This window comes from Ornithodoros turicata, chromosome 6 (genome assembly GCF_037126465.1).
Source record: "Ornithodoros turicata isolate Travis chromosome 6, ASM3712646v1, whole genome shotgun sequence".
NCBI lineage: Eukaryota > Metazoa > Arthropoda > Arachnida > Ixodida > Argasidae > Ornithodoros > Ornithodoros turicata.
The window spans coordinates 38339194-38354482 of record NC_088206.1 but is presented as its reverse complement, the minus strand read 5'-3'; the positions used below and the strand labels follow the sequence as shown (position 1 = coordinate 38354482).

General features: G+C 42.9%; 1 protein-coding gene across 1 annotated transcript in view; it reads left to right on the top strand.

Moving 5' to 3' along the window:
• LOC135398502 (afadin-like) overlaps positions 1-15289 on the top strand; it is a 224298-nt gene that overhangs the window by 44284 nt on the left and 164725 nt on the right. The window contains exons 9-13 of the mRNA XM_064629904.1: positions 4875-5075; positions 5151-5200; positions 10176-10393; positions 14069-14292; positions 14386-14611. Coding sequence (XP_064485974.1) covers positions 4875-5075; positions 5151-5200; positions 10176-10393; positions 14069-14292; positions 14386-14611 — 919 coding nt within the window. The remainder of the gene's footprint in view (positions 1-4874; positions 5076-5150; positions 5201-10175; positions 10394-14068; positions 14293-14385; positions 14612-15289) is intronic.

The following is a 15289-nucleotide window of genomic DNA, read 5'->3' as shown; positions in this document are numbered from 1 at the left end:
TCTAGACGCTTTTCAGGACTCCGGTGAAACACCTGCGGAATTCACGTTGGTCTGCAAGTACTGCTGCCTGGAGATTTCGCCAGATCCAGCAAAAAAGCCTTATGATTGTATCAGAGAGCATGTGGCGTCGGCACGGCATGGTAAATTAAAAGCGGATTTCGAGAAGACTTCGTTTCAGTACTTAAAGGAAGACATCCCAACAAATGATGGCCTGGGCATCATGGAATACTGGGTGAAGAACACAAAGTACCCTAATTTGAGGTCAGCAGCTCTGAGCTTACTGTGTATCCCCAATGGGAGTTGTGACGTTGAGCGCACCTTCAGCCAGCTGCGTTACGTTCAGAGGCCCGACCGTTCGTCAATGAGTGCAGAGACATTGAGTATGGCAATGATGCTGTATGTTAGCAAAGGATGGTAACTACAGATGACATCATATTAACAATTGTACCTTCATTCCTTTGATATAAAACATTTTGAGAGAGTACATGTGTTACCATGTCATGGCTGTGTTGTTGGCTGTTGTATTAGAAGCATTGAAATTGCCCTTGCTGCAGGACCTATACAGGCGGGACGGTGTTTAGTTTGAGATAACGTTATCTAAAGTTAGTTGTGTAGACACCGTCTGTGGAAGGGGTGGCACCCCTCCTACATGCAGTTTAGCGGTGCAGACGAGGGACTTTGATTTGATGTCTGTGAGGTTGCCTTTAAAATGTTAGGACTCTCGAATAATGACTACAGCCCACGAACAAGAAGGGTGTCTTAAAGATACCTTTTACGTCTAAAATTTCAGTAGTGCAACTTCCTAGGGCGAGTGCAAAGAAACTAAAGGGTGTTCATGGCAAAGCTGAGGCAGGATGCCAATTCGTTTGTTTCACAAGTGGCCTGTGGTTGTCTGAAGCAATTACAGCCTCATCCGTGTCACGTGCTACTGCCTGACATAAAATTTTGAAATGAAGGTAACCACTCCAGTAAGTTCAGGCTCACCTGGAAAGCAGGAAGCACGCTCATGTAAAATTAAAGAGTAGGGGCTTTTAGCAGAAGAATTGCATGTCTCTCTTGTGACAGTTAATGCCAGAAAAATTACACTAAAGCCATGGGCCACACTTTTAGTGCGAAAGTCACATACGTATTGTAAATTTTGCACGAATATTCGATATTCGATTCGGTATTCGGAATTTTTTCCCCCATTTGATTCGATATTCGATTTGACTTAAAATATTCTGATTCGCACACCCCTAATTAATAGTATAGGAATCCTGCCACTGTACCGATATAAAATAAAGCTTTTGGACTGGAAAATGCATCCTGCTGTCAGTCACCTGAATTTGCATGAATTTGGCCATCCAATATATAGCACCCGATTTTTACACCCCGAATTGAGAAAAAAGTATTTCCCAAAACCTTTTCGTCCTAATATAAGACCCGATTTCTCCCTGCACCACAATGCACTAGCACAGTGCAGAGAATTTCACCCGACATTTGCAGGAATTTAGGGTATAAACGTATTTCCCTGATTTTTACTCCCCGAATCTGAAAGAGAGTAAAACCCGAAAACTTCTGGCCCTAACTATAAACAATACAGAATGAGATTCATTTGCACTTTTAGCTTTTGCTCGTGGTGGTGATTTATGAAGCTGGCTCTGCGCCAATGAGGCAGTGTGGATATTTTATCTTAGTTGCGATGTCGGATTCCTGCGGCGGACCTCTTTCGTAAATGTGCAGTACTCGCATTTAAAGCATATTTGGTTTGTTTAGTAGAACGCAAATAACGACTCTGAAGGTGTTAGATAATCAGATTTTTGTCCTGAATGTGTGGACATGTATAACTTGCACTATTGTTCTTCCTGTCTCAAAACTAATTGGAAGAAATAGAAAAGTGGTGAAATACCAAAATGTGGTACAAGAACAGGGAAATTGAGCATGAATTAGATGTTCTCTGCAGAAATTATTATGGCCGTTTCTGTTTTACTTCTTCAATGAACTCTGTCACTCAGTTACATCAACAACATGGGTTGACGTTATTTTTCACAACTCATGAACTTGTGATCCAGGGTGTTGATATTTTCAAATATCATTTCTAACAAAATTTGCCACATTTTGTATATTTTGGAACTTGTAGATTGATATTTTTGTTCACGATACCGGCTTATCTTCATGAGGTTTCTGCTGTTTGCGCACATTTCTTTTGTGTCCAAAATTAATTTTGGAAATACATGGATAGCTTTGTTTCTGAAACTTACATCATTCGATAGGGCATTCATTTGTCTACATTTTGCTATATGGCAACATATTTTGAAGTGATACTGTCAGCCACAAAAAATATATTTGTCAAACCACCAAAAAATGGCCATTTTTGCGGCGGTAAAGAAGGGTTGCTTGAAGTCATTATTTGATTTGATATCCGCAGTCAAATATTTGCAATATTCGTATTAGACATTTTTACTATTCACACAGCCCCAGTTTTTCTCTCTTGGATCCTGTATTGAATCACGTCTGTGGGTTGCACATGCACGTGTGGACTCTCCACCACTTATCCTGTCACCAGTGCTGTGTATTAAAAGGGAGTCTGGCCATTAGGAAGAGCCTAAAAAGGAGGCTTGACCTGTCAATCAAGCGTGAACGCATTTCATTGGTTGCTGTTTCCAATAGGGGCTGCCATGACACCAAAATTCCCAGAAAATGGTAGCGTAGCTCGAATTCAGCAAAGCGAGAATGCGAGCAAAATCACTCCATGCGGGTCGGGCTTAAGGCCATATGCGTTTTCGTATCACCTGTAACAACCGCTCGTGCAGTTTCAGATGACTTTGCAGCATTATCGTCATCCCAGTTGGCACTTTTAACATGTGGTCACACAGCACCGGAGTTGAAGAAACTATATCGAAATATCTTCGCGTCCTACTCCTCGATTATCGCTGTCATCGCACGTGACCATGATTCTATCGCTGACTACCACAAATTGGAACCGAAAAAATGCGTTTGAGACACGGGTTTTGACTGTGCATGCAGTGTGGCACAGTGAACAGCAGTGCTCAGCTCAACGCCAACAAAATTTCTATATTTAACCGGAATTTCACCGAACTGTAGGCTTCACACGAATGTTCATAGTTGGTTGGCAATCCACAGCCACGACTGACGATGCAGGAAGCGTGCCGCAGTTTTGCGTTTGGCTGCGACGGACTTTCATCGTGACTGCACACAACTGTGTACTGGTTTCCGTTAACGAACGTGTAACGATGCATTCGCAGATGAGCGTACCTTGAAAGCTCCATGACTCGCTTTGTAGCTGTTCTACTATTCATGTTCGTCGCTGTTACCGCAACGTACAATATTCCTGCGCGCCACCTGCAACAGCTTTGTATAAGTTACTATGATATTTAAAAAAAATTCGAGGTCATACGAATATTCGAAAATTTCGAATATCAAATATACGAATACGAATAGAGTATCACAAATATTCGATTCGTATTCGAAATTTCAAATATTTGCACACCTCTAGTTCTTCTGTAACTATCTTGAAAATCACTAGGGCTGTGCGAATATTCGCAATTTTTGAATATCGAATCGAATAGTTGTATATTCGATTCGCTTATCGAATCAAATAGCGATATTCAAAAATATTCCACACTTTTTCGAGTATCGTGTTCCAATAAGGTACCTTATCTGCTCACATATTGGACGCGATCGCGTATTGAATGCACCCCAGCTTGACCGCCAAAATGCTGGTACGGGCAGACCATCTCACGTGCGTACACTGCTCGTATTGCACACTTCAGAGCCGTGTATTAACGGGAAGATGCGCCTGGCACCAGAGTGATGAACGACTAATGCGACGGACACCGAAGAGTATTTAATCCATTCTTGATAGAACAGAAGACTATTTAATGTGGGAGAATCGTGGACAATCGCGATGTTCGATACCGGAGAGATCGCTGCGGATATCTCTGAATAAAATGGGAGTACCTCAATTGTTGGGTTCCAATTTTCCGCCGTGTATTGAGCACACCCCTCCATGTTGTGATGTTTTTAGGTAAAAGATATTCATCTTATACACGGGTAAATATTGTATCAGTCTTTCTTTGTCGGGCTGCCCCGCCGTATTCTAATGCGCAGTTGAACGTCAGCAAGTTGGGCAGCATTTCGAATTACCCTGCAACCCCAACAAAACAATCCTCTCACTTTGTGGAATACAAGTTGGCAACAGAAGTGCCCACTCCTGTGAAAATAGTAGTTGAAATATATATTTCCGTACCAGCGACTTCAGGTTGCTTGAATTGCTTTGTTTGCACCAACATGGTCGCAAATTGTCGCCCGTCACCAGAGCATGTAAGGGAGCAGGTAATGCCTGTTTACAAGGAACCTAAGTGTGCTTCATTTATTAAAAATAAAATGTTTGCGTCTACTGGATTATTCGATCTGTATTCGTATTCGATTATCTAGCTTTCAATATTCTAATCGCTCCTGTGTCAATATTGATATGAAGAAAAAAAAAATTTCGTTGTTGTTAAGCCTAGTAAAAACCAAGATCTCAAGAAAATAGTAAGAAAAATGCCAGTGATGCACAAAATTTTGGTTTGTATACCTGAATTTTATTTTAGTATATTTGAGTATAACTGTATTTCGGTTCATTATTGGCAACAGAGCTCAAAAAGTGTGTGGAGCAGTGGGTGCAAAAGTGGGTGGATGGGGTATAGGCAGGTACCATTAATGGACAGACTCCCTTTTTTATCACTGTAATGTGGGCTGCCCGTTACTGCGGGCTTGCCATGCAGACCCAGTTGTTACATGTTCTTGTTATTTCTGTTTCTCATAAAATAAACAAACTGAAACTGAATCAATGTTCTGCCTCCTTGTGACTGAAATTGTTGTAATCACAGCTTCAGGGTCCTGGTATTCACCCCCGACACTGTGTTTTTGCTCATACGGAGGGCGTCATCACTGTCACTCCTAGCCACCATGAAGCAGAGATTTATGTGGACTCTGCAAGAATCTATGACACAACCATCTTGCAGCACGGATCCGTGGTTCGCTTTGGGCGTCACCAAGCTTTTCGCTTCCTTATACTTCATGTTGAGCCGGTACGTTTTAACAACTTTTTTTACAAGTGCTTCTTGTAGCAACCTTGTTTTACAAATGTAAATTTTAATATGCAGCCACATGTAGGCAGCAGGGATAACAGCTACCCTCCTGAGTACATGGAAAGGTATGTGTTGCATGGGGGAATCTGCTGGTGGTGCATAACAACATTCAGCTCAACACAAAATGTAGTTTCTGTACACAGGCTGAGCTGTCTGAGTATCTTTGACAGGGTAAACAGAATGTGTTATTTTTTATGTCTTTCACTTCCATAAATAATTGCAAATCAATGTACTGTAGGCATTGAGATGTGACTACAGCCCCAGAAACATGTTTGATCTTGCATGAGAACCCGTGTAATGACAATCCATCTACGCTCTTTGTCCTTGGCCGAGAACAAGTCCTGTTGTAATGGTTTCCATGCCTTAGGGGTGTGCGAATATTCGATTTCTCCAATTCGAATCAAATATCAATCACTGGAAGCATTCTATTCGCTAATCGAATATCTAATATTCGGTTTTCCGAATATTCGACTAGTATTCCACAAATACGAATGTCACCGCCCCGAAAGTGGGCTTCACCTGATGCTTTGCTGCATGAGGTGAAGCCTGCTTTACGAAATCGCTAGTGCTGTAGGAGCAACCCAACACAGGCGGACTGTCGTTGTTTAGCCTGAGATAACGTTAGCCCAAGTTAATTGTGTATACTTCGCCTGAATAAGGGGCAGCGTTCCTCCCACCAGCACTTTAGCTCCAACAGTCCAACATCCCCAAGCGAGACATACACACAAAAGCGAAGAAGCTAAAGGATGTTCATGGCAAAGCTGAGACAGGACAGGACAGTTAGTTGAGAGTTTGCAGTTTGTGTTGTGTGTTCTCTGTCTGAGTGTGTGTCTGTTTTGGCTGCAATGAACACCACGTTGAACTTGAACCAACTACCCCAGCTTGCCACCCTTGTGACAGGACACCAATTTGTTTGTTTCACAAGTGACCTGTGGATGTTCAGAAACTATTACAGCCTAATCTTTGCATACCTTCCAAGTCTCCTGATTCAGACCGTTTTGTACGATTGTACGATCGAGAAGCAAATCTCCCGGAAAATGCAGTTTCCCCCTCTACATCTAGAACGCCTGCGTTTTGTCTGGCCACACAGACGTAAACATCAATCCCATACCCGCCCGATTTCCATCGGTATCGCTGCAGCTTTCTATTCTAGTTTCCGCGCATTTCGTCCGTGTTTTCAGGCAACAAGGGCGCCTTTGCCGTGTTTCTGCCTCGCATATTGCAGATCACGGCTCCGTGTAAGCGAAACAAGTATCTGCACGTGTTTCTCAAGCAATAGACAACTGAATTGGGACACGTGACCGCGTCCAGGAAAGGGCACCATGTGTTCTGCACAGTTTATGACTGCAACATCAGCATTCCGTGTGGAGGGTGGCCCGACTCTGTTGTTACCCACGTTACGTCGGGGGAGCACAAGAACCACGTTAAATGCAAAGACAGTGTACTAGCTACATCAGTTTTTCCGAAATCAAGACAAGGACCGCACTACGATATTATCCGTGCGGGCCCTTCTCCTTCGTGTTCCCAACTCCCAACGTTGAGCTGTACATGTATGCTCGAAACCGCGCACAAGAGCTCATGATAAGAGCGCTGAACGGAAAGTGTTTGCAGTCGCTGTTCACGTAACTGACGACGGCGATGTACAACTGTAACTAATGGTTGTGATGTATTATGCAAATGACTTGTTAACTAACTGTTCAACAACTACTATGTAGCTCTCCTGGGAAGTCCAGATGGGCTTTTGAAGTTCAGCCACGTTACTGAGGCAGTGCTGAACGAGTAGTGCTGAATCTGAGGGCAATTGAGTATGGCAAAGAGAACAGGGACATAGTTTCATGTCTTCATGTTCTTTTGAGAAAGTGGCATGGCCTCGTCACAGCCAAAGACAGAGATAGTTTCTTCGGGAGGGTAAAGTCTGTTGCTGCAAAACTTGTGCTTGATGAGTCTGCTGGAGCCAAGCGTGCCCCTGTTACATATGCACATAAAAGCCTCCCAACATCAGCTTTCTCCTATATCGCATAGCAAGTCCATTTGCCAACAAACGTACCCCCGCCCGCTTTTGAAATCCCCCTAATTCGGATGTTCCCAAGTTGGCAGGTATGTCTTTTTAACATGCCACTGCATGGCATCAAATTTTGAAGTCAAGGTAATTGCCGCAGTATGTGTAGGCTCAAAAGCCAGAAACATTATCATGTAAAATTAAAGAGTTGCTTCAAGAGTTTCTTAAAGTAGGGGCTTCACACAGAAGGTTTAAATGTCTCGCTTGTGACAGTTAATGGCAGAAAGACTACACTAAAGCCACGGGCTGCAAATTGCAAACTTTTAATGCAAAAGGCATGTGTTGTAAAATTTGCACGAATACTGTATAAGTAGTAATTTTTGCAAAATTCCAGACCACTTTTTTCTTCGCGAATTTAAAGGTCCCTGAAATATTCGAACCACGGTTGCGGAATGGGGTCTCCCATTCTGTTCCAATTCCATTCCGAGGAATGGAGATTTGCGATAATTCCATTCCTTTCAATTCCTCTGAATGAAAAGGTATGGTCAGTTCCCACTCCTGGAATGGCTTGGCAGCCCAATTCTATTCCGTTAATTCCTTCAATAACAGAAAAAGACCGGTAACCATACTGGCAAGTCCAGCAGTGCTAGAGGACATTGACATTACCAAGCACGGAAAAAGCACAAAGACAAGGTTATTTCACTCTTGACCGTGTGCAGGTGCGGTGCAAAGGGTGCAAGTGCAGAAACCAGCACGTTGAAACCAAAACTGCCACCGGGGCACCCAGGTCATTCCATTCCCATTCCAATTCTATTCTGGGCTCTGCTAAATCTGGAAAGATTCCGGAATCATTAGAACTCCGGAGTGGCAACTTTTTCTACACTTTTACAATGATATTTTAGCTGCCCATCGTTCTGAAAGTACACTATGACTAAGAAAGGAACGAAGCGCCACTAAAACACAGGCAACAGAACGAGACAATCAGTCACCAGCTAGCCCAGTTTTCTACTGTTGTGCATTATATCTAGGGTTCCACGTTTTTGGTTTTACCCTAAAAACATATGCTGGTAAACTGTTTCATCATTGAGTTTTTAACCGAAAAACACTGAATGCAGATGAATGTCTGAGGAAAGGTTGGTCCAGTAAGTGGTCCCACACAGTACAGTGCAATGCTCAGTGTGGCTTGTCGTACACGGATGAAGGGTTCTGGTATCGTGTTCGAATCTTAAACCCAAAGATCTGGGCGGCGATGTCTCTTGCTTTGGATGTGTTTCTATGGAATTCCGTTTGTACTGTCTGCATCCCACCAAAGACGTAGTGGAGCCTCCTACTTTCTGGAGTCTACACACGATGGACTGGCTCGTGCTCTACAGTCTCATATGGTCAAACTCCTCTACAACGAAGGCCTTTATAACGAAAAGACCGTTATAACGAACGTTTTTCACGGTCTGGTCAGGTGACCATAGGATTCAATGTTTACTTCGGACATTTATAACAAATTTCTTTATAACGAATGTACCGAAATAACGAAGTGATTTTGAAGTCGGGAGGGCGAAATTTGCACCCTTTACAACAAAGATTTGCAAGCAAATGTTGAATTGCGATGCAGCTCGCGCAGCACCACAGACGACAGTACCGCGGGGGTCATAAAAGGCGGGGAGAGAGAACAGGTGTTCATCCTCCTGGCATTTGTCCAACAGGATGACTTCTTCATGTGGGTGGGGCGCAGTCTTGCCTGTTTCTTGGGGGCAGGCTGTACAAAGCGTACGAGGACCGACACGCGAAACAGCGGTAATGCTGCGCCACCTTAGACGAGAGCAGAGGCTTGGGAAGTGCCTGCCCTCCGCGTCCTCCTATTGGCCAGCATACAGGAGGCGGAGCCTCCCTCACTCTTGGTCAGCAAACGCAAGGATAGTCGTGAAAATAATTCGTATCATCCGAGATCGAATGATATCAGAGATATCATTGATATCCGATATCATGATATCCGAAGTATCATTCGTATCAAAATAATTAAACCGAAATAAAAATTGAGACAAGAAAATAGACACTGACTGTTCATTTTCCATTACTGTCAGTGAAAGAGGCGCTTTTGTGACTTTGTTTTTGGCCTATGCTGCTGAAATTCGCGAGATGATTCAAAAGGCCCAGCAGGCTTTCGACGCGCGAGTCGCGCGCTCGTAAAGCGAGCTTCTCCTAAAGCACACAGACGTTAGGTGAAGCCGACACGCGGAATGGTGACTGGTAATGTTGCCATAAGCTGTCCCGATATGTTCCCTCCATGTGTTCTAGTCGCTGTTTTCGTCACACAGCTTTGCGGCTTATTGTTGCGAGGGGAGTAAAAAGGTCAAAACAGAGATAAGGTTCCAGGTCTATTGTTGCTTGAATGTCTAAGGTGCGTTTTGATCAGAGCAACGAAATTCTACCAGTAAACAAGATTGCTAGCATTTTAAGGTGTTTTTCCTTTAAAACATCCGTTTTAACGAAGTTACCTTTACGACGAAGATTTTCCGCGGTATCCTGAAGTTCGTTATAAAGGAGGTTGACTATATATCAGTGTGTACGGACGTAATATGGCACACTTGCACAACACTTCTACCGTGCTCATCAGAGGCCAAAATCAGGCCTTGCTGCATGAGCAGCGTAGAGCATGTCGCATGAAAAATAGAGCATAGCTAGTAGCACCCTCGTTCTTAGTCTTTGTGTGTAAACATTCATTACAAGCGCAAAGAGCTAGACAAAAAGTGCTTGGCAAGGTTAAAAAAAGCAGCTATGGAATGAAATTGAGAAAGGGGGCAGACAAACTCGAAAATGTCGCATTTAGGCACTTTTAGGCATTTATAGACAAATGTCTAAAGATCCCGACTCTGGTCATCACAGAAACCAATTCTACGTGGTGCTGTATAAAAACAGCCAGTTTATGGATGTTTACTTTTACTTTGCAGTCTGTTTAAAAATTCTATGGTATTGGACATATTCAGTGACCACAACCAAGTTCTGCTTTACAATATGTCCCTTGAGAGTAAAAGTCTATGTTTCAGGCCTCGTGATGATGATGACATGCTGGGTGGAGAGACCTATGAAACAGCATTTGATGTTTTGGGCAGTGTGGAGGCAACATCAACTCACTCCCACCATTCGGATGAAGTACTCTCAACTGCTCCTTCCCAACAAAAACATTCACATAGTGAAAGTGGTATGGACCACAGAAGAGGCAGTGACCCCATCCTCCCGGCAGTACTCGAATTCTGGGAAGAACGTAAGAGATATATATATTTTTGCAAATATATTTTCATGTTGTGCTCACAGTGTTAATCTGCAAGGAGTTCTGTTGTCACATTTCTAGGGAGCAGTCTGTCCTCAGGTGTCATTAATTTCTATTGCTCCCATCAAGTGTCATTCCAATGTCAATGTCAAGACATTCCTCTCTCTCTCTGTTCTCCAACTGTTGTGAGCTCTCATGAGAATTGCTTTTATCGCTGTTCCAGTCTCGTCCGTCTATGTTACTAATTGAACAGGGTATCTACCAACCTGGAAAACTGAGTTGTCAGGGAACATGACAGACAAGTGCATGACTATGCGCAGTGTTTTGCGAGTACCGATCAGTGGTTGAGCGGCCACGCCACAGCAATGTTGCCGCAAGTAGCAGTTTGCCAATACGACAAGCTCAGGAGCAATAAAGTAGGACAACCTTATTAGTACACAATAAATTATCTGTTTTATGGGGGATTTGTATCAAAATGTGGCACCTAGTTCCCTTTTGTTTTGGTCAGGGAATTTGAAGGCTGCTATTTTGTGGCACCATGTTGAAGTTTGTGGTGTGACTACACAGTCATATGAGGTATAATTAGAGCCTGAAGTTTTCGGGAAATATTTTTTCCTACATTCGGGGGGTAAAAATCGGGTAAATAAATGTGTGCACTAAATTCGTGCAAATTCGGGTGAAAAAACTTCCAGCACGCTAAATTCGGGGAGAAATCGGGCTCAGTTATTCAAACTAACTGTAGCCGTTCGGTACAAACGGTGATGTAACTGCATTTTTCTGCCAAACAATTAAGTTAGTGCATTCCAACAGACATCCCAGTGAGGGAAATTTGCCGGGTAAAAATCGGGTTTCGCCCTAAAGAGGCAACCTTCGATTCGGGGTGCAAATTCGGGGAAGAATCGGGTAAAACCTTAAAACTTCAGGCTCTAGGTATAATCAGTGATGGGGCATACTTCACGTACCATGTACTACTATACTTCCGAGTATTTTACTTGAAGTACATTTCAGCTTGTGTACTTTGTAGGGCTGTGCAAATAATGAAATTTTTGTTCGAATTGAATATGAATCGAATATGTATTTCTTCGAATGATAACTTATCGAATACATTCGAATATTGCTATATGTATTCCTACAACTACATAGAAAGCTATGGCTACAAAAATATCTTCTGTCAGCATCTCATCATATCTCATTCATAGCTTTCAGTAACAAGTGGCTGCAAACTTACTTAATAACTCTTTTGCTGCTATTAGTGACTTTGAACTTGCAAGACACTGTAGTACACCCGTGCTGTACTATGATTTTTGTGCCGTGTTATGTTATGACTGCCGGTAATTGCTTTCAGGTTTCCTCTAGCTCTGAGCCAAAATGCTAAAGAAATGCTACCTGAGGCAGTACATCTAAGTACAGTAAAACACCACTTGAATGACCGTCTCTTGAACAAACTATTCAGATGAACAAACTTTGCTTGAATCCCCTGCCGGAATGCTATTGGAGCCAATGTAGATAATTTCCAGCTTAACAAATCCCAGTGCAACGCACATTTCAGTTCTGTCTTTTCTACGGCTGTACTGCATGCCTCTTGATTCATCATGGCCACCGTCATGATGACTTTGGACTAGAACTTGATTAGTAAGCCAAATTTTGATCATAGCCACAGCCACAGCCAGAATGCAGTCACATGCAGCGGAATGGCGCATAACAGACCAGGACAGACGTTCCCGTTCTTTCATTCTTTTTGTGATGTGCATGCTTTGCGGCCTTTTGTTTTTGTCAGCAAAATATGTGTACTATTACACAAACAAGCCCGTCATTAGATGTGAGACAAAGTTTTGCGAGGTTCGGACCACGAAATGCGCGAAGCGGACAAACAACACAATCTGCTTTGCGAAAGTGATGGTTTCTGCTAAGTACCAGATATCTCAGTGCACTTGTGAATAATGCAAAATAAATGTCTTTAAATATCATTTAAGCACCACAGCTTTATTTTAATTCGTGACATCAAGCTGCCCTGTCCTTACTTCAATTTAGTGAACTTTCACTTAAGTGAATTGTTTCTTGATAGCCCTTGAAGTTCGTTCAAGTGGGGTTTCACTGTACATGCTTGAGATGATGCACGTCGTCACGACTGACTGCATTTTGAAGTAGAAAAATATGGTCCACTCTTTAGCACTTGATATGCCATTTAATCGTACAATATTAGGACACAGCCTTGAGTCGTTTCATAATGCTGCCAGATGTCAGCTGGCAGCCATTGTGCTGATATGCACTGAAGTGCGTACATTGCAGCTGGATAATGTTGTGTGCATCCTCAATTCATGGCATATAGGGACCTTGTGACGCCTAAAGGGGTCTTAGGAATATCTGACGTAGCACATGCCGCCCATTCTGTGCATTCTCAAGTGGAACCGCACGTTTGTAATTAGAAAGGCTGATTTTCCAAGTGCGAATAATGTGGATCCTTCCAGTGGCACGAACGAAGAGAAGGGAGACAAACTACACAGAAGCAACCACCATATTTATAGGGTCTGACTTTTTCGAGTGAAATACCCGAATTCAAGGAAGAAAATCGGGGACTATTTTTATATATGAAATTCGGGGTGAAATCGGGTGCTATTGATACAATCGGGTGTTATTGGGTTATTTTTTCTGTCTGCCCAGCAAACAGCCCATTGTTTAAGGGGGCACATATTGGTCAAACATACATTCCTCGTGAATTATTGTCACAAAACACCACATATTGGAACATTATATGTGCTTCGCATAATTTATTGCTGCACCCAAATAATATTTTCAGCAGACGTGTGCACAGATTACAGCTGAATTATGTACATGATACGTGATGCAACATTGTGATGCGGCATTCGCCAAAGTTATTTTCTACTGTTCTATCAGGTGTGTAGTGGAGCAGTGTTCTGTTGCCCCACCTTCTCATTCTCCAGGGAGAGGGGGATGGCCGGTATTGCCATGTTGTTGCACGGAGCGGTCGCAACGATGGCCAGGAAGACAGTTCTCTCGCGAGTGTCACATGTTTGTCATTTCCTTTGGTGCTTTCGTTTTCACTCCGTGCCATGTAAGCGAGTGTCAATTGCCGTTACGTTTCACTATCTGTTTTTGGGAACCTTCTGACAGTGTGAGTGTCTGAATCATTACAAAGATAGCAGAGCCAAAGCCGTGCAAAGCGTTGACTATGGAACGAAAGTTTTCAACACCGAGCATCCATCACGATGTTTTTCGACGCAAAGTGATTTTGACTTTTTTGTGACTTTTTTTCTAGTGTTTAAGTGATAGTTTTGTGTAATTGCGGTTCTGCCGCAAATATAAGTTTGCTAATATGTATAACTCATACAATTTATGACTGTTATATTAAAAATTTCGGAAATTTGCATATATCGAAACCCCGCTTTTCTAGAACTTTTCCTAGTCTTTTACGACTTTGTGTTAACGGAGGTTTACTGTATATGGAATTCGATTGCTAAAAAAAAGCTCCATGTGCAGCAGAGCTATATTGAATTTTAAGTAGCGATGTTACAAGCTTTCAGAAGAACATACAATTTCTTTAGGTTTACGGTTCACTTTAGAGTGCTTTAAGGCTTCGTGTAGCTGGTGCTGCTTGATTATATTGACTGATATAATCTAATATTTCTACAAACATCTTGTTTGTTTCAGATGAAGGAGCATTTTTAGAAGCTGTAATTGGTCAGCTTGACTGGTCAGCCGCTCAATTCAAACTCGCTCCCGCATACACTCTGTACATGGCTTGCCGCTACCGGGCTTCTACACATTTTCGCCCAGAGATCTCCCCTACAGAACGTGCCCACAGGCTAACTGCACTAGCCAATGAGATCGGGGCCCGTGTTAGGAACACGGTAGAAGCTCCAAACGGCCAACCTGTAAGTCTTTCACTTAAAATATTGTTCTTTGGCATGAGACAAAAATTAGACAAATTTGAGAAAAATCTCACAGTGAAGTGCTTATTTTATCAGGGCCCATTGGCTTTCTGGCTGGCTAATGCGAGTGAGCTGCTGCACTTCTTGCGGCAAGACAGGCACTTGAGCGCTTACACCCTTGATGCCCAAGACCTCTTGTCCGAAGCTGTTCAGAGGGCCTTTGCCTTTCTGGTGTCAGCACACAGAAAGGAGCTTGCACGTGCACTGCCCAGTGCTTTTGCCCCTCATCACCAGGGTCAGGCCCCTCAGGAGGCTGCAGTTGGTAGGTGTGACGTATTCAACCTCAACATATTTTAAAACTTGAGCCCTTTGTGGTCCCTCAAGTTTGCTCTTTTGGATATAACTCTTATGTGTGCAAAGAAAAAAATGATGGTACCTTTGAAATTATTTGACATTATCTACAGTAGCCGACCGATTTTTCGGACTCAGGTTATTTGGACTCGTTCGATACTTCTGGCTCCCATGAGGAACGGTGACCTTCGGACATAGGATTAATACATTTTGCGGCTGTTTTTCCGGCCAGATTGAAGTCTGAGTGCTCGATTTTCTGCACCAAAATACTTGTGGAGACACATCAACACCACTATTTTTGGCACTTTGAAACCGCTATTTTGCATTGTGCACTTGGATAGGATTGGTAATTGGAATCCTAGGCGAGACTGCTCTAAAACTTCAGAACCATACCTCTAGGTTCATACCATAACCACCCATACCCATACCCATACACATACCTAAAGGCTCCAACTTTTTGTGGTGGAAAATTAATTTTTCCACGGGGCTGCAATGTCAAATCCGCGGGCGTCTGCGAGTAAAAATCGCAAATTCTGCACCATTCTGCAAGTGTGAAAAAAATGCATGTCTGGAAGCAGATGCACTCAGATCAGGCCAGTCAAAGAGATGAACACGCTTTTATTTTCTGTTAAGTGTAGTGAATTATATG